Below are 19,065 nucleotides of genomic sequence, written 5' to 3'. Positions count from 1 at the left end.
TCGTGGTGTATACTAAGAAACTAAAGCCTACAAGAAGGGAGAGCCAGCAGGGAGGCTGACAGTTGAAGTGCGGACGTGAGAAGAGTTGTAGGCAGGAGGAGAGGTCATAATGGCATGGAATCTCGGTTGCACCCACCCTCTCCTTGCACATAGAAGATACATAACCAACACTTTCTTGAAGGACTAATGACTGTGTCGGTTTGCCATGCCACAGACTTATGTGTTACTGAGAGCTATGTCCTTGGTATTTCAAGTACCAGCAGGGTCACCCAAGGTGAACGGCTTTCAGTGGCGCTTGCAGACTAAGAACAGACGGTGACATCTGAGGACTTAGCCCCTGGAAACCTGAATAGCAGTGGAACACAGTCAGATGCCGAACACCTCCTGAGTAGCAGCAGGTCACTGTCAGACAGAGTGCGGGAAGAGGAGCTGCCCCAAAGCCAACTGAAGAAGAGCTGCCTCCTCAGAGGGGGGTGGACCATAATGACATGGATGGTGCTAAACTTCCTGCATCTTCATCTGCTGATGAGGCATGACTCAAGAATGAGAAAGAACAACTGTAAACACCTACTTATAAAGAACATGGAATGTACAGGCATAGAGACAGTTGTGAGCATGGCACACGACCAGGCCATGTTTCCTTCTGTTGTAGCTATAGGCTGGCACCAACTCGGTGGCACCTACTGACAACAACATGCACAGAATATTGACCGACAAAGGAAGCGCCAACAGAAATGGAAAGAGCACCTGGAATCACTGCACCACAGGAACAGTTGACGTTCACCCCTATTTGAATGGAGTTGGGCTTGCACTCAATTCTAGCCCCAATCTACATACAATTAGTTCTTATGATGTAACCCTGATTGGTGCTCACCTTCATGAGGAAATCACTGAAAATATGGGTGCTATAGCGAAGTGTGGTGAAGAAAATGAACGGCTATTAGAAAATAGTTTCTGGATCTGAAAGCCTTGTCTTCAAGCAAGCGGCAACATGGAAGAAGCGCACCAACCTGTGTGATCTAAGGACCAAACAACAAAAACCAAATTCCATAGCTGAGCTTAAATTGTGAGCACCCAGTCTGCAGAAGGCTATGGATAACATTCGAAGCCCAAAGTTAACAAGTTCAGGATACAATTATCTGGACAAGAAAAATCTCTTCTCAGCTGTGTCACACGGAGGCCTCTTTCTGGTCCTTGGTATTTTAGTTACACAGCCACTTGACCTCTGTCCTGCTCAGACTATGTTACAAAACTCTTTTAGGGTTGCCTATAAGTGCCCCAAAGGTATACCACTCCACCATAGAACTCATCCTGGAGACATGAAACTCTAGCTCCGTGCCAGTAAACTTATCTCTCTTAACCAAGTGGCTTGAGACACTCCACTCCACAAGCCAGCCACCTGCCCAAAGGCACTAAGGTTTACTTGCTCCATGGACTAGGAAGTCCAGCACTCTGTCTTATGCTCTGGTTCATCCTGTTTCACAGCTTTCTGTCTGACCAAGGTAGTTCAGTGTGCAAGGATCTTGGGGTCCAAAGGATGCACTCTACTCTCGCCTCCTCTTATTTCTCTTGGTCATGACATCCCCTTTCTTACTTCTAAGCTGGCTTATTATTTATTTATTTATTAAAAATAATTTTATCGGGGGCTTGTGCAACTCATTACAATCCATACATACATCCATTGTGTCAAGAACATTTGTATATTTGTTGCCATCATCATCCTCAAAACATTTTCTCTCTACTTGAGCCCTTGGTATCAGCTCCTCATTTTCCCCCTCCCTGCCCCACCCTCCTTCCCTCACGAACCCTTGATAATTTATAAATTATTATTATTTTTTCATGTCTTATACTGAATGATGTCTCCCTTCACCCACGTTTCTGTTGTCTGTCCCTTAGGGAGGGGGTTATATGTAGATCAATGTGATCGGTTCCCCTTTTCTCCCCCACCGCCCCCTTACTCTCCGGGTATCACTACTCATTATTGGTCCTGAGGGGTTTATCTGTCCTGGATTCCCTGTGTTTCCAGCTCTTATCTGTACCAGTGTACATCCTCTGGTCTAGCCGGATTTGTAAGGTAGAATTGGGGTCATGATAGTGTGATGGGGATGAAGCAATAAAGAACTTCGGGAAAGTTGTATGTTCATCGGTACTATACTGCATCCTGACTGGCTGGTCTCCTCTCTGAGACCCTTCTATAAAGGGTTGCCCAGTTGTCTACAGATGGGCTTTGGGCCCCCACCCTGCCCTTTTTCTCATTCATAATGATATGATATTTTGTTTTTTGATGTCTGATATTTGATAATATGGACACCCTGTGATCACCCAGGCTGATGTGCTTCTTCCATGTGGGCTTTGTTGCTTCTCAGCTAGATGGTCACTTATTTATCTTCAAGCCTTTAAGACCCCAGATGCTATATCTTTTAGTAGCCGGGCACCATCAGTTTTCTTCACCACATTTGCTTATGCACTCACTTTATCTTCAGCAATCGTGTCAGGAAGGTGAGCATCATGGAATGCCAGCTTAATAGAACAAAATGTTCTTAATTGAGGGAGTACTTGATTAGAGACCCAATGTCCATCTGCTACCTTAATACTAACCCTATAAATATATGCACATAGATCTATTTCCCCATTGTCATGTATAAATGTATTTACATATGTACATGCTGTATTTAGACCTCTATAAATGCCCTTTGCCTGCTAGTTCTTTCCTCTATTTGAGATGGCTCATCTTATACCTAGTTTTATGGCAACACTGATTACTTGCCACACCGGAGCCACAAGCTTTTGCAACCACAGTTGATCTCGTCAATAATCACAACTGAATCTGCTACTCCTTTACACATATCCCCCCCCTTCCTTAACCCATGAAAAATGTCATTTGGGGAGAGTTAAAAAGACTATAGATAGAAAAACCATATTCCTAATTCAGTACCAGTCTTTGTCAGAGTTGAGTCTTCATTTCCTGGGACTTCGTTGTCGCCAGCTGCCCTCAACTCAGGGTGACCCTAGACACAACTAGATGAGATGCTGCCAAGTTTTCCTGCCAGCCCATGACCAGTTGCAAATCAGGCCGTTAAGATTCATAATGTTCACTGACTGACGTTCGAAAGAAGGTCACTAGGCCTATTCTGTTTTCATCAGAAACCTCCAGTGAAGCCTGTTCAGCACGACGCACCACATAGTCCTACACTGACCAATCAGGGTGCCTGCGCATGAAGTACATTGACTGGCTATCAAACCTGAGTCTCCTGCAGGAGAGGTAAGGATTCCATTGCTGAACCACCACTGTGTCCCACAGTGCATTACCTGTCCTGTAATAAAGAGTGAGTGAATTAATGGGTGAAGACCATTGTCCAAAAAACTATGAATACTTCACCATTGTTATCAGTTCTATTATCTTCTATGAAAGCATTGAAATTTGTTTCAGGATGGCCTGTAAAATCTTGAACCTGCCTTTGCAACTCGCTAGCTGTGTGATGCTTGGCATATTTCCTAGCCCTCTTGGGCTTCAGTTTATTTAGTTAATAGTATTTTTGACCCCCTAAGCTTGCTGTAGGAGTCCTAGTGTCATAGTGTGTAACACATTGGACTGTGAAATGAGAAGTCAGCAGTTAAAAACCACCAGCTGCTCCACAGGAGAGAGATGAGACATTTTACTCCCTTAAAGAGTTACAGACTCAAAAATCCATAGGGGTAGTTGTACCCTGTCCTATAGAGTCGCTATGAGTCAGAATTGACTTGATAGGTGAGAAGTAGTGGTGGTAGTAAGATTGCTGTATTAAGGTGGTGGAAGGACCTTGGGCCTCTACTCAAATAATCCCTCAATGCATGAATACTTTTTTCTATTAAATTGGCATTCTATGATGCTCACCCTCCTGACACAACTGCTGAAGACAAAGCGGGTGAACAAGCAAATGTGAAGAAAGCTGATGGTGCCCGGCTATCAAAAGAGAGTGTCTAGAGCCTTAAAGGCTTGAAGGTGAACAAACAGCCATCTAGCTCAGAAGCAACAAAGCCCACATGGAAGAAGCACACCAGCCTGAGCGATCACGAGGTGTCGAAGGGATAAGGCATAATCAGAAAAAAAAAATCTTACCATAGTGAATGAATGGGGAAGTGCAGAGTGGAGACCCAAAAGCCCATTTGTCGGCCACTGGAGATCCCTTTGCAGAGGAGTTTAGGGGAGGAGATGAGTCAGTCAGGGTGCGATGTAGCACCAATGAAGAATACAGCTTTCCTCTAGTTCCTAAAGGCTTCCTCCCTGCCCAATTATCATGATCCGAATTCTACCTTGCAAGACTGGATAGAGCAGAAGATGTACACTGGTGCAGATAGGAGGTGGAGACACAGGGAATCCAGGGCGGATGATACCTCCAGGACCAGTGGTGTGAGTGGCGATACTGGGAGGGTAGAGGGTGAGTGGGTTAGAAAGGGGGAATTCATTACAAGGATCTACATGTGACCTCCTCCCTGGGGGATGGACAACAGAAAAGAGGGTGAAGGGAGATGTGGGACAGGGCAAGCTATGACAAAATAATAATTGATAAATTATCAAGGGCTCATGAGGGAAGGGGGAGCCGGGAGGGAGGGGAAAAAAGAGGACTCGATGCAAAGGGCTTACGTGGAGAGCAAATGCTTTGAAATTGATTAGGGCAAAGAATGTACAGATGTGCTTTATACAATTGATGTATGTATGGATTATGATAAGAGTTGTATGAGTCCCTAATAAAATGGTTTTTTTTAAAAAAAAACTAAATAAAAGAAACAAAACGCATAAGTTACTTAGAAGAGTCTAGCCCATTAAATGCTACAAGCAAGCCATAAAATATTAGTCCTTATTCTCTGATTATCTTAGCTAGATTCCCATCTATTGCAAATAAATAAACCAACAGTGAACAAACTTATGCAGCAAGGAAATCTTTCCCCATGATTTTAAAGAAGTTTCACGGAATTCAAAGTTAGAAAGGCACTTTGTCTTAAGAAAGAACTAGAATCAGCGGTTTGAAAGCCGTTGGTAAGGTGGCCCAACTTACATGGCGGCTTTATTTTTTTTCCTGCAGGGCCACTTTAGCCTTCTTGTTCTGACTCAGGGAGCTTTCGAGTCTCCTCTAACCTCAAGGCAGTTACAGTGTCAGTCAGGGAAGCTCCCAGGTTTACATAGTACAGACCCAGATAGTCTCAAGACTAAGTGACAATTCCTTGCTTCAATTGAAAATTATAAGGAGTGATCATCTGATTGGCTTGCTAGAGTCTGACACCCACCCCAGGCAACCATCAGCCCAAGAAGAGGAGATTATGTTATGTAGTACAGACTCAGCAGCTGGTGCTGAACCCAGCTGGATATCCATGCTCATAAACAGGCCAAAATAAAACACAAAATCTCATGGGCATCGAGTTGCCGCTGATTCTATTGGACATCAAGGTGTAGTGACCCTATAGGGCAGGGTAGAACTGACCGTACGAGCTTCTGAGACTTTAACTCTTTATAGGAACAGAAAGCCCTGTCTTTCTCCAGGGGAGTGGCTGGTAGTTTCAAACTGCTAACTCTGTAGTTAGCAGTCAATGCATAACCCCTACACTCCCAGGGCAGACACCTCAAAAAGAGTCCACTGCACAGATCTTCCCAAAGCTTCCACCACAAGAGGTGCTGGACCAGTTTTAGTCCTCAGAAGTGGCCTAATCACTAATCACTGGGGCGCCTCTCTGGGGACATTCAACAGACTGTCCACCTTTTCTCTTCGGCCCTTCATGCAGTCCCTGAGCCACTCATTCAAACGTTTTCTCCTCATAGACTTTCAGCCTTCCGGTAGATCCATTCAGGCAGAGAGAAGTCTATGGGGCTGCTGGTTCTGCCGCTTCACCACACACTCTCTTTGATCACTTGTCTCCCATGGACGGACTGGATTCTCACACCTAGAGGTCTCTACCCATCTTAGCTTCCTAGTGCTGCTGTAACTCGCATACCACGAGTGTCCGCATTCTGGGCACTGGCTTTCAGAAAAAGGAAGGCGCCCTGATGGCGTAGTGGGTTATGCATTGGGCTGCTAACCATAAGGTCAGCAGTTTGAAACAAGTGTGAGGCTTTCCACTCCCATAAAGCTTTAGTGTTGGAAACCCACAGGGGCATTCGACCCTGCCTCTCTAGCATTGCTATGAATCGGAATAGACTCCATGGCAGTGAGTTCTGGTCTGGGTCAGGGAAGTCCTGTTTCTTCCGTTTCTGTTGCTCTGACATCGTCTGCCTCATTGGAGGTGTTCATGTGGTATCTGACCTCCACCCTCTCCCATTTATGCTCGCTTATGTGTCAAATTGTCACTCTCTATAACACAGACGTGATTAGGTTTAGGACATACTGGGATGGCCTTATAAGCCTAGCAAAGAAACAACCTATTTCCAAGTGGGATTACACCCACAAGTTTAGCGAGCAGGACCCTAACATACACTTTTCAGGAGCACAATGGATTCCATGACACTACCAAAATCACATAAAACTAACAATACTCATGTTTTTATGGTTGAATTTTTATTGCAGAACTCTAGGCAGGACATGGGTGTCCTAGACAAAAGAGACTTTGAGCACTACAGAGAATGAAGGTACAGCTCAGGGTCACGCCCAGTTGCAGCAATCACAGCTGGTGTCAAAGACAAGCCCTGCCTGGCAATGCTGCTCGTACGTGATCCCATTCAGGCAGTGCCAGAAAGCATTTCTGTTATTAGCCACAGGGTACAGTCCGTTGGCTTTGCCAGCACAGAATCCACTGCCACCAGAGCTGCCTCCTGAACTGCTGCTTCCGCTTCCGCTCCCGCTTCCGCTCCCGCTTCCACTGCTGGGAGGGGGTGTTATTGGGGCAATGGGCTGAGCAGGAGCAGTGCAACCTGAAAACATACAACATAAAAGGCAGACTGGTGAGCTTTGTCCAGAGGTGAAGAGACCTGGAAGGAGATGAAAACTGGAGTTGGGGTGCAGTTAGCTTCTGGATCTTTGAAATTGAGGGGACCATAGGAGAGTTCCATCCTCTGGAATTTGAAAAAGCTATTTCAGGCCAACCTGAAATTTTGAAAAAAGCTCTCTCTTCCTTTAACACTGTCAAAATCAACAAATATTTACTGAGCACCTGGTATGTGCAAAACAACTTTTCTAGGATCTGGGTAAAGTCGTGGGCACATAAGAGAGGAAATCTCTGAGACGGCTGGGGGAAAATAGGGAGTTGGTACTTAATCCTGATTGCAGATTAAGATATGTGAGCATGCATGAGGGTTTCCTATTAAATCTCCTCAGGTAGGCTGAAAGAATTTTAATCAAAATATTTTCAGAGAAATGCTTAGCTCTTCTACACCTTTAAGACTTAGCAGACTAGAAAGCCTACCCAAGTAGAGCTGGTTTCCCATAAGAGCACAAAGCTCCTACCATGGAAGTTTAGCATCTGTCTGTCAGTTGAGCAAGAGCAGTGGAAAGATGTTCTCTGGTCAATGGAGGTGAGAAAACGTGAAGCTTGTGTTTTGAGTTAGAGAAGAATTTCTATGTCCTGGGAATTTCTTGCTGTCACTTACTTGCACTCTGCAGGCCAAGAGCGTTCTTCAGGGTACTGATCAAGGGGAACTTGCCCTGGTTGCAGAAGGTACCAGTGAAATCATCCAAGTCAATGGCCCAGACCATGGCACCTCCAAAGTTGTTCTGCTTAAGCCACTGAGCCTGTTCAAGCACAGAAAACACCAGGAGCCATTTTACTTCCTGGGACTCAAGGCTGGTACCTCACCATGTCTGAAGAGCTGATCTTACCTTGATATTGAAGCTCTTGACATTGTCATAACCAACCCACTCATTGCCCTGATAGGCATAAGGCACATCTTGGGGGGCATCCCATTCCTGAGTGGCTCCATTTTTCAGGAAGGTGCAGATCTTTAAAAAGCCAAGAAATTCAGATTTGTTAAATACTCATGTAACCGCAATGAATGAACCAAACATACACTTGCCCTTTCATTTTATGTTCTTTCATGTCCCTAATTGAGATTGTCCCTGGATTTAAAGAAAATCAGTCTGCTCCCCAATGCTCTCAGGCTGCCCTTATGCTTAATGTTTGATCTTTGAAACCCACAGTCACGTGAAAGGTATATTTATTTCATTCCTTTGTGCGTTAATATAAATGATTTTAACTGTATGTGCTTTTGCTTGAAGGGCTATTGCACATCATTAAGTGCTTTTTAGATTAGGTAAGTGAGCAAATAATTTAAATACTTTATGCATTTGAGAGATCCTTCTCCCATAACGGTCGGTTTCTACTCCCAGCAACTCTATAAAGCAGTGCAGAACCAGCCACCGGGTTTTCAAGGCTACAATCTTTACAAAAGCAAACTGCTCACCTTTTCCCCAGGGAGTCCACAGAGGCTTCAGTAAGGAGCTGGGTACCCAACCCCCACCCACCAAGGCTTACTATTGGAGTCTTACTCAGGCAGGTAGGGGACAGAACAAAGAGTCAAGGTTTCTGCAGAGCCTACTGGCTAACGCCATGCACAAAATTTACAGAACATTATTCAGTCTATGTTACCCCATGTTAATAAGTGCTGACAAATGGATTTCTATTAATACTGGCCCCCTGCGATCAAGTAGAATTGCCCCGTAGGCTTTCCCAGGCTGTAATCTTTATGGGGATAGATGACCAGGTCTGTCTCCCTGCGAGGTGGATGCCAACTACCAACCTTTTGGTGACTACTTGAGTGCTTAAATGTTAGACCACCAGGGCTCCTTCACCTACCTCATAGTAGGCCCAGAATCCAGTCTGCCTGGTGTAGGGCCCAGCAGGACCAGCACCAGAAGTGGGGGCGCCAATGCCGGTGTTGGAGGGGTTGCTCAAGATGAAGGTGTGTCCGTAGGCTGGGAATCCAACGATGAGCTTCTCAGCTGGGGCCCCGTTATCCTTCCAGTAGTTCATGGCATAATCCTGCAACAGCAGTGGCTTAGCTACAGGCCCTAGCCAGCGGATGGCCCCATTCACAGCTATGTTAGTTCAGTGTGCCGGCTGGCAACATTTATGATGTTGATGATAGATTAATTAGCTCCCCCCCCCGATATTTTGGTGGAACTAGAGTTGTTATGACACGACAGCCCCCTTAGGAGGGCAGGGGTCCAAGTGACCCATTATCAGAGTTTATTTTGATTTTCTAAGTAATTCTTCATGTAATTTATAGCAACATCCATCATCTGCATGTGCGTCTGGGCAGGGGCTCACCACATTGAGGTAGGCGTTGCTGCCAGTGTCAGTAGGGTACTTGTAGAGGGGGCTGTTCTCTCCTGTGTAGCCCTCCCAGGAGCCATGGAGGTCATAGGTCATGACGTGGATGTAATCCAGGTACCTGAAGCGGGATAAAGGATTTGAAATAATTTCTGATGGTCACACTGTACATTCATTCAGGCAAAAGATACCACTTCCAAAGACTCTTGATCAAGGTCCCTAAACAGCAAGACATAACAAAGGACAAGTCTGTCCTGCACGGGCGATTCCCAGAGGAGTTTGAGGATAAGGTGCGTCACTCACTGGGACAGCTGGGGGATCTCATAGCCAGACTGGATGTTGGAGATGCCAGCAGCTACAGCGGCCGTGACCATCAGCCTGGGCCTGTTGACTTGCTTGGCCTCCTGCTCAAAAGCTTCACGCATTTCCTGGAATGGTCAAATATAGCAGGATATCAGTGAAGATGCTTCCAGCTCCCTAAATAAAAATAAATCTATGTGTGTTTTCACAGTACGTACACATGCTTTTGCTGGCTTCATTTAGTCTTTTAGCATCCTTACAAAGCAGCTAAAAGAGAGACTATGAATCCTATTTATACCTTCCTAACCCACACATTTCTTCACATAATATACCAGGCCCCATACGATGTAATTCTGGCCTCCTGTGGAACCTCATCTATCACTCATCCACTTGCCCGTGCATGTCTATTCGTTGTGTGTGCAGGTCTCACCCCTCATTTAGTTGGCTAGCACTCTTTCTTTAGAAGCTGCGTTCAAGCATCCCTTCCTTAGGAAGTCCTTTCTGAGGCTCCTGCATCAGATCAGCATGAATCCCCGCCCTCTGCATACCTCGGTCACGACACTGATCACACGCCGTGACTGTGAGTCAGCCTTCCACCGTGCATTGTGTGCTCCTAAAGCCGAGGACTGAATGTTTTATTTTTATCTCTAACCCCTACACCTAACTCAGTACCTGGCACAGAGTAAAAGCTAGGCAACAATCATAATTGTTAATACTTAGCAGAAACAATACTGCCACTGAGCCAGTTCTTAGGCACAGTGACCCTACAGGACAGAGTTGACTGGCCCTTTGGGTTTCTGAGGCTGTACGTCTTCTCAGGGGTAGAAAACCTCATCTTTCCCCCGCAGAGTTGACTGTGGAGTGGAACTGCTGACCTTGCAGTTAGGCACACAGAACATATTCACCACGCCACCAGAACTTCACTATGCAGTACACCAGTTGCTGCATAGTAATAGACACCAAGCCTTGAGGGCGACATACTGGCAGGAAGCAGTGAACTAACAGAGAAGTCTGCTGACCGGGCTGGCCCCTATCCCAGCTACGTCACCCACCCACCTCCCACCTCCCCAGAAGAATGACTACAGAGGGCGACACTGAAGACACAGGGGAGAGAGCCAGGTCCTCCCAGAACACAGGGGAGCAAACCAAGAGGGAGAGAGAGAGAGAGAGAGAGAGAGAGAGAGAGAGAGAGAGAGAGAGAGAGAGAGAGAGAGAGAGAGAACGGTATCCTGGTCCACCAAGCTTCGAAGACAACATTCCCACTCAGAGCAGCCAATGCACAGAGAGGACTTTAGGATCGGCCTCACCAAACGACATGACATTCCCTTACTGAGCCAGAGTGCTATGGGGAGCCAGCTGCAGAGACACAGTGCAGGACTTATACCCGGTCTGACACTCTGCCTGTCCACCCCACCCCTCACGCCCCAGGCTCCTACTCCCACCCCAGACCACAGTGTAACACGAAGGGAACACAACAGAGCAGCAAGGGAGCAAAGCTACAGAGTCCCCGAGGAGTTCTGAAAATCGACTTTGGACTTGGGGACGGGGCCTGGCACTGCAGCAGACCTGATGAAAAACATTCATAAGGGCAGCAGACAGACCTGGAACTATTCATAGGCTATTTTTTCCTTTTTATTTTTTTCATGTCTATCTACATAACAGTCAGGATAAGTAATCCCGAGGAGAAAGCAATGGGACCTACTGTTCTTGGGGGACAGGGAGAGGAGGAGGTGGGAGAAAAGGAAGGGGGAGCCAACAAAACTAGTGTCAAAGGCACAAGAGATCTAAAAATCTATGGTGAAGAGGGCATAGAATGCCTGATGGGGTTCGATCAAGTGCAATGTTGCTGAGAGGAATACAGAGAGCTGAATGAAGGTGAAACATGAAAGTGGAACAGGAGGAAAGTAAAAGGAAATAGAGGAATGAACCAGGAGGTAAAAGACATTTAAAGAGGTATAAACAGGCATGTACTTATGTAAATATATTAATATATAATGATAGGGATATAGGTCTAAGTACATATATTATAGGTTAAATATTAAGGTAGCAGATGGACATTGGCTCTCCACTCAAGTCCTCCGTCAATGTAAGAACACTTTGTTCTAGTAACCTGCCATTCTGTGATGCTCACCTTTCTGACATGATGCGGAAGACAAAATGGGTACATAAGCAAATGTGGTGAAGAGAGCTGATGGTGCCCGGCTATTAAAAGAGATAGTGTCTAGGGTCTTAAAGGCTTGAAGTTAAGCTAGCAGCCATCTAGCAGGAAAGCAGCAAAGCCCACATGGAAGAAGCACACGTACCCATGCGGTCACGAGGTGTCTCTGGAGTCAGGTATCAAGCATCAGAAGACTCCAAACAAACAATCATTTAGGTGAATGAGGGGGGCGGTCAGAATGGAGACTCAAAGTCCATCGATAGACAGTGGGGCATTGTCTCACAGAAGGGCCACATGAAAGGGACAAACTAGCCAGGGTGCAGTATAGCACTGGCAATTCATACAACATTCTTCTAGGTCTCTAATGCTTTCTCCCCCTCACTATCATGACTCAAGTCCTACCTTACAAATTTGACCAGACCAGAGCATGATACTGGCACAGATAAGAGCTTAAGACACAGAGTCTAGAATAGATAAACCATCAAGACCAATAACAAGAGTAGTGATACCATGAGGGTAGGGGGAAGGTGGGGAGAGATGAGGGAGAAAGGGGGATCCAATTGCAATGACTGATGTACCACCCCTCACCCCAGAGGGATGAACAACAGAAACGTGGGTGAAGGGAGACAGCGGATGGTGTAAAATGTGAAAATAAAAATAATGTATAAATTATGAAGGGTTCACAAGGGTGGGAAGGGCGGGGAGAGAGGGGGCAAAAGAGGAGCTGATACCAAGGGTTCAAGTAGAAAGAAAATGTTTTGGAAATGATGATGGAAACATATGTACAAATATCCTTAATACAATGGATGCCTGGAATGTTCTGAGAGCTGTAAGATCCCCCAATAAAGTGATTTATTAAAAGAAATAAATTTAAAAAATCAAAACCAGGAAAAAAAATAGACAGGACTCTATTATCAAACTGCATGGCACCTACCAGTTGAGTGATGTTTGCGCAATTTACTTCTTAGTACCCAGTGTTATAGCTTGTGAAATATCACGGAATATATTGCCTGGCATATAGTAAACGTGTGGCTTGTTAATACTATCACCATTATTATCAAACAAACTTGTGGAATGAATGCATGATCTTTAAAGTCTTTGCAATGATAGCTCACTGCCATCCAGTGAATGCCGACTCATCGTGACCCAAGAGGACAGGGTAGAGCTGGCCCTGTTGATTTCCGAGACTAACGCTTTACAGGAGAAAGGCCAGTCTTCCTCTCAAGGAGTGACCGATGGTTTCTAACTGCTGACCATGCAGTTAGCAGCCCAAGACCTAACCACTATGCCACCGGGGCTTCCTTGCACTGATAGGATTTTATCATTCTAAATGAGTTAGTTTTACTCTGGAATATGGGGGGAGGGGGAGGCCACGACCTGGAAAGAACAGGCCATGGCTTTCCTTAGGTTGTTATTTCCTGCTCACCTGCACCAGGACGGTGAAGAGGTGCTTGTCCTGAGGAGGGCTCCCACGAGAGCCAGGATACTCCCAGTCAAAGTCCAGCCCATCAAACTCATACTGACGCAGGAATTTGATGACGGAGGCAATGAAAGTCTGGCGGTTCTCAGGAGTGGAAACCATGGCAGTGAACCTGGGAGGATGGAAGAAAAGTCATTACTGCCGATCATATCCATATGTGCACGGCATGTCCATGCTGTGGTCCTCCGAACTTCCTCCGGGGACCCATGCCACTCTCTATTGATGTGATGCCTTCTGCCCCTTCTCAAGCAGATACTAAGTGAGACCTCTGCCTTCCTCTACATGTTCACGACATTTCATGAAGCTGCATGTTCAGAGTTATCAGAGAAACAAGTCAATGTATAACTTCTTTCTATTGAGAAAGCTTTAGCTTGTTTTAAACTCATCATTGGCTCTCCTTTTCTGACTTTATCCATAATGAGCTCTTGCTCTTTTACGGAAAGGTCTATCCATAAGAAGCGTTTGTTCTCCATCAGTCAGGTCTGTAGGGTCCGCTCTGACTCTCTGCAATCACCTTCCCTGGACAAGCATCTCCCCCAGTGGTCTCTGGCTCCAGGTACCACATTTCTTGAGCCACTCTGCTCTGTGGTCTAGCTCGCCTCCTGCAGTTTCTGCCTTGGCCCTTCATTGCTCTCACCTCTCGAATGAAAGGAGATTCTTGGTTTCCCCTGTCTTCACGATTAACACTGCTCTTTCCAGGGAGTGCACCTCGCCTTCCCTTATTTTGTTATTCACCCAACTCTGATCGTTCTCCCAAATGGTACCTGTTGCTTTGAACACCTAGTCAACTCAGCCCACTGCATTCTCTTCTCCAACGTGTCCCCCGAGATCATATACCCTTCAAAATGTCTGCATGACTTTTTCTTTTCTTCTCCCAAAATGCAATTAGGAAGAGGTGCAGGAACACCCTCCTCAGGATTTGGGCTTTGAAATTCCTTGAGAAGAGGGTGTTTTAGAGTCCCAGAAACTAGGCCTCTGTGGATGCGGTCCTAGACTATCTGTCCAAACATATCAAATAAATTGTGTTTAATTTCATATTGCATTTCTGTTATTCTTTATATTGAGGTTCATATTAAGCCAATTAGCACAGTTTCTTAAGGAACACCCTCAACAGCTCTGTCTTAGATTGTGCAGATTACGAAAGGATAGAGATCGCCTTGGGATGTGGTGTTCCATCTCGGAGAGCACTTACGGGGCGGTTCCGAAGTTCCAGCCTCCAATGGCCAGGAGAGTCTTCAGCTCGCTGTTCCTATAAAAAGATGTTTGAAATAACCGGCACTTCAAATTCCGCATATGCTCCTTTATTTCAATTTACAAAGCTTTAGGACCAGGCTTGGCCATATGCTTTGAAATTTCTCTTTATAAAACCTTTATGTCATCATCTTTTCAAAAGCCCTCCAGTTTTCATAGGGAAATTGAAATTATGGAACTTTTAATGCATGGGTGATTGATAATATTGCTGATACATAGGACTTAAGCATAATTTCCCCTTAATTCTGTCTCAGCAGATGAATGGTAAATGTTGCTTGAGCTGGATTGTGTTCCAAGCATCTGTGGCAAGTGACCTGAATTGGCTGGCTTGGAAGAACACGCTCTTTCTGGCACAGTGGGTCTCAAACAGCAGAGAGAATTCTGCACAACGTCACAGTGGGAAGATGGCACTACGATTTCGGGCTTACCTGAGGTCTTTCCTCAGATTTGCATAAGGGGCCGGCCTTTTTCGTAAGTGCTCCATGTGGTTCTGATTCGAGTAGTCTAAGGACTATATATCAAGAAGCACCACTCTGAAGGGGCTGGTTTCTTATTAGCTATCATAGCTTAAAGCTCCGTGGCTACATTCAAGATAGCATCACTATTGAGGATATCAGTGGGTTGTAGCAATTTTGAACAATCTGAATAAATTAGAAATTAAAGAATACCAGAGACCTTTTTTTAACACAAAATAAAGTTCTATTAAGATAGACCAAACCCACATGATAGTTGAGCTCCATGGCACATAGTTTTAAATATTCTCTGCCTCCCACTGCCTAATATAAGGAGCTGTAATGACTAGTTTCTTAGGTCACTAAAAGAATTTGGACAGAGAAAGAAACAGAACGAATATTTTTTACTATCTACTAATCCCAAACAATAGATTCCTCCAAAATTAAACTCATCTATCTATAAAAAAGATAGCATACAAATGTGCTTGACATAATGGATGGATGTATGGATTGTGATAAGAGCTGTACGAGCCCCCGATAAAATGATTTAAAAAAATAGATAGCAGACCTCTTGCCCTAGTATGGTGTATTTCTTCATACATATAATTTTAAAAGTATTCTTGGTACATAAATAAATCAGCATTTCATATCTATAAAGCTGATCATTTGCATGCAGATAACTTATCAGAATTTGAGGTTTAGGGTGGGGGAAAAGCAGGCAGTGATAGGCTATTCCTGTAAAACAGAGGCTTAAAATCATGGACATTTCATGATTGTCAAGCTCGTGCAGGCTTGGCTGGTGTTGCGTTCTGTTGTAGGTAGAGTTGCTACCTGTCAGAATCCACTGCACAGCGCCTGACAGCAATAACGCTGGACCAGACCCATCAGCACCATCTGGGGTTCTTTGAAAAACGCAGTCTTGCTTTTCAGACCCACTGAATCTAATTTGCATTTTAAGACAAGACCTAAGTGGTCTGTTTGCCATTCCCATTTGAGACGTCCTGACAAGGGTTTATCAAATAGCCGGCCCCCGCTTCTCTCACTTGTTTTTCAGGCCATTGAAAGCTTGGTAGAGAGTGACGTCATTCCACTCGATGGTGGTGATCTCGTTGTTGCGCATCCCAGCAAAGGCGTAGATGAGGTGAGTGCAGAGGCAGGGGTCGATGTCATCGGGCTTGAAGCGACCCAGGCCTGGCCGGTACTGGGCCCAGTTGGTGAAGTAGCATGTCAGCTGGTAGGCAGAGCCTGTGGAGAGTAAGGCAGTGGGCCTGATTTAGGTGCCACTAAATGTGCGGCAAACTTGGGCCCTGCCTCTCTTCCCTTTCCTCTGCCCCGGCCTGGTCGCTGTGTGGGTGTGATGATCAGTCTTGCCGCTGAGTTCCAAGATTTAAACTTGTGGACTGGTCAGTGATCTGGATTGATTATATTTTACTTTGACACATCGTTTTAGGATCTTGGATAAATCTAGAAAAGCAGCCCAGTAGTCCCAATGCAGCTCAATAAACACAAGCTTCTAACTCCTAGATGGTCACACAGAAGGGAATAAAAGGGACATCTGATCCAAGAGAGTAGATTCCCTCAAAGTTAAATCTCTCTCTCTCTGGTATGGTTTATCTCATGATATATTTCTTTTACAAGTAATATTGGGATATAATTCCAAATAGCATATAAAGCAGAGATCTTTCATATAGATACGTTATAGGGATTTGAGGTTTGTGGTAGAAAATGATAGTGTCCGAGATAAAACAGTACCCATGACTTACCCAGCTGAGCATTCAACAAAAGGACCAGACCTAGGAGAGAAAGAGAAAGCATGCTCCGTCAGTGGTCGATTCCTTGTAGAATCTAACGCGGGGACCTCGGATCAATGGCTCCAGCTGCAGTGGAACTTTGGACTGTGACAAAGAGCAAGCTGTTCAGTAACCCCCCCCCTCTTCCTCCCCTTAGTAAAACAAGGGCACTTTTCCTCTCTTCTTCCATGTCAGAAAGAAATGTTACTGATGCAGAGTCAGAATTCTACTACCAATGGAAAATCTACTTGCTGAAAACATCGCAAATTCACTCTGCTCAGTGATGATCCATTCATGCCTGTTAGCTCCTTGAGCAGGGACCTGCCCAGCTCTCCAGCAGACACTCTAAAACATGAATTCGCTATCTCCTGGAGCTTGGAGGAGGGGCTTTCTTTCTTCTGACCACTCTTCAGGAACCTTCGGAGGAGAGAGAATAACTGAGCACTCCGAGATGATTGAGGTTCTAGCGATTTTTTCCTGGTTTTACCAGACTACTTCTGCCTTGATTCTTTTACAAATTGGACTTGAGGTTGTATTTAGAAACGATTCAGAAACTTTAAAAAGTTTGTAAACCACAGGACTAGAGCAAATAATAAACTCTCACTACTAGTTGGCTCTAAAAAGTTTGCTAAATCCATGTATGACTGTACTTCTAAGAGTGCCATTTTTTATAGTACCTCATCAACTTAGTAGGTCCATGGAAGCTGAACAAGAAACAATTCTGGAAACAAGAAAACAACGATAACTTATTTAGGCAACCTCTCTTTTCCTATTTAGTTATATTTCTGACAAACATAGGCCCAGGACACAGACTTCTACATAAAAATAATGCAAATTAAAATGAGGGGTAGCAGGAAGATGAGCACAGGGAAAGGAGCAATCCAACAAGGACGCGAGAAGGCGAGCTTGGAAGCAAGCGCACTTTTCTTTTAGGACCAGGCCAGTGAGCTCAATGAAGGAAATCTGCTACCAGCGCTCACCAAGAGTACGAGACCAAGAGGTGACTTATTTGTATGTCGGGATTATCTTGACTATTTTAGATAATTAATGCTCATAGTATTTCTATGAAGGTCTCAAATTACACAAGGTACAAGTCAGTATTATGCTTTCAAAATACAAAATTATTAAGCACTCATAACATTGCCTTAGAAACAGGGCAAAGTAATAATAAGTTATTATAAGCCTGTAAGTAAGTAGTAAAGGAGTCCTGGTAATGCAATGGTTAAGCACTTGGCTGCTAATCCAAAGGTTGGTGGTTTGAATCTACTCAGTGACTCTGTTAGAGAAAGACTAATAATCTGCTCCTGTAAAATCACAGCTGAGAAAATCCTATGGGTAGTTCTATGTCATTACACAAGGTCACTATGAGCCAAAACTCAACTCAAAAGCCACAAACAGCAACAAAAGTCATTAGAAAGATTTTTGGAAATTTTCTGAAGCATGCGAAGTATATGAAAAACATAAACTAACTTGAAGTTGACTTCAAACAGTATACTATGATAAAAAAACAAATAAACAAAAAACATAGCATGGTCAATCTTTGTAAAATAACCTTGAGATATGAATCTAAGCAAGCATCCTTGAAGAAAAGGTGTGAGATTTGGCTAATCTCTAATTCTGGAGGCAAGACATGTAGTACTAGTCTTTGACATCATACTTGCGTTAACATGGGAAGCGAAGGTGTGAAATTCACACATCAACCCTGAATTTCTGTTCTCCCTCTGAGAGAAGGCAGAGACAATCTCTTGACTCTGGCCCTAACAGAGACATAGGATGACATTGCTCACTGCTGTCAACCTCTGTAGAATTTGAGTTTTGCAAAGAAACTCAACTTCTGTAGAATATGAATCAAGAATATGGACTGTGACCATTGAAATAACATTGTGATTGTAATAGTTCGTTCACTTTTCGAGTTTATCAAAGAATGCTATGAAGTCTTACATGTGTACCTTACAATGACTACCTTGCACTAATCTATAGGAATTTATGCATAGCACACCTGAGTATCTCTTTATTGATATCTAAGGTTAAAAGAAACACACTGCTAGGCAAGGAGAGAGATAGACAAGCATGGGGATGTCTGCCTCACGGTGTAAGATCCAGAGAGAAGAAGAAATCGCAGAGGGAGGCAAGGTCTCTGACGACAAACTCACCTGCGAGAAGAAGCTTTGCCATGGTTGCCGTCTGCACTGGCCTAGCAGAGCCTGCATTTGCTTTTTATACCCACCATCTGAGTTCCTCGTTATCATTAAAGCTATCGTTATCATGAAAAGCACTTAACCCAGATGTGTACCTTGCTAATCAATAAGTAAACAAAACTCCTCCCCTATAAACATCACTTTTAGGACCTCCAACTCACACCTTCCCACCACAGTCACCCTGGTCCCTAGCAAACAAAGA

At 44.6% G+C, this 19,065-nt stretch overlaps 1 protein-coding gene across 2 annotated transcripts; it reads right to left on the bottom strand.

The window, feature by feature from the left end:
• Positions 1 to 6,611: 6,611 nt before the first annotated feature.
• LOC142436989 (acidic mammalian chitinase) lies at positions 6,612 to 18,840 on the bottom strand. 2 transcript variants are annotated; one of them, XM_075540307.1, is made up of 11 exons: positions 18,819 to 18,840; positions 16,639 to 16,668; positions 15,919 to 16,120; positions 14,365 to 14,421; positions 13,119 to 13,284; positions 9,538 to 9,662; positions 9,232 to 9,355; positions 8,758 to 8,943; positions 7,785 to 7,904; positions 7,556 to 7,697; positions 6,612 to 6,880 (listed from the first exon to the last, which is right to left on the bottom strand). In XM_075540307.1, exons 1-11 carry the CDS (start codon positions 18,838 to 18,840, stop codon positions 6,612 to 6,614), a joined length of 1,443 nt encoding a protein of 480 aa, XP_075396422.1. The 2 variants fall into 2 exon arrangements, with proteins under 2 accessions (XP_075396422.1, XP_075396423.1); XM_075540308.1 differs by lacking the exons at positions 15,919 to 16,120; positions 18,819 to 18,840 and having other exon boundaries at positions 16,639 to 16,676.
• Between the last annotated feature and the right edge of the window lie 225 nt (positions 18,841 to 19,065).

This window comes from Tenrec ecaudatus, chromosome 1, assembly GCF_050624435.1.
Source record: "Tenrec ecaudatus isolate mTenEca1 chromosome 1, mTenEca1.hap1, whole genome shotgun sequence".
NCBI classification, from domain to species: Eukaryota; Metazoa; Chordata; class Mammalia; order Afrosoricida; family Tenrecidae; genus Tenrec; species Tenrec ecaudatus.
The sequence above is the reverse complement of the archived record's forward strand: the minus strand, read 5'-3'. Positions and strand labels throughout refer to the sequence as shown.

What these genes read in the sequence shown, in the direction of transcription:
- LOC142436989 (XM_075540307.1), bottom strand. Translation starts at nt 18,840, where the DNA reads ATGGCAAAGCTTCTTCTCGCAG. An exon ending in GGCAAAGCTTCTTCTCGCAG is followed by an intron (nt 16,669 to 18,818) that starts GTGAGTTTGTCG and finishes TTTCTCTCCTAG; the next exon opens with GTCTGGTCCTTTTGTTGAAT. An exon ending in TCAAGAGCTTCAATATCAAG is followed by an intron (nt 7,698 to 7,784) that starts GTAAGATCAGCT and finishes GTGCTTGAACAG; the next exon opens with GCTCAGTGGCTTAAGCAGAA.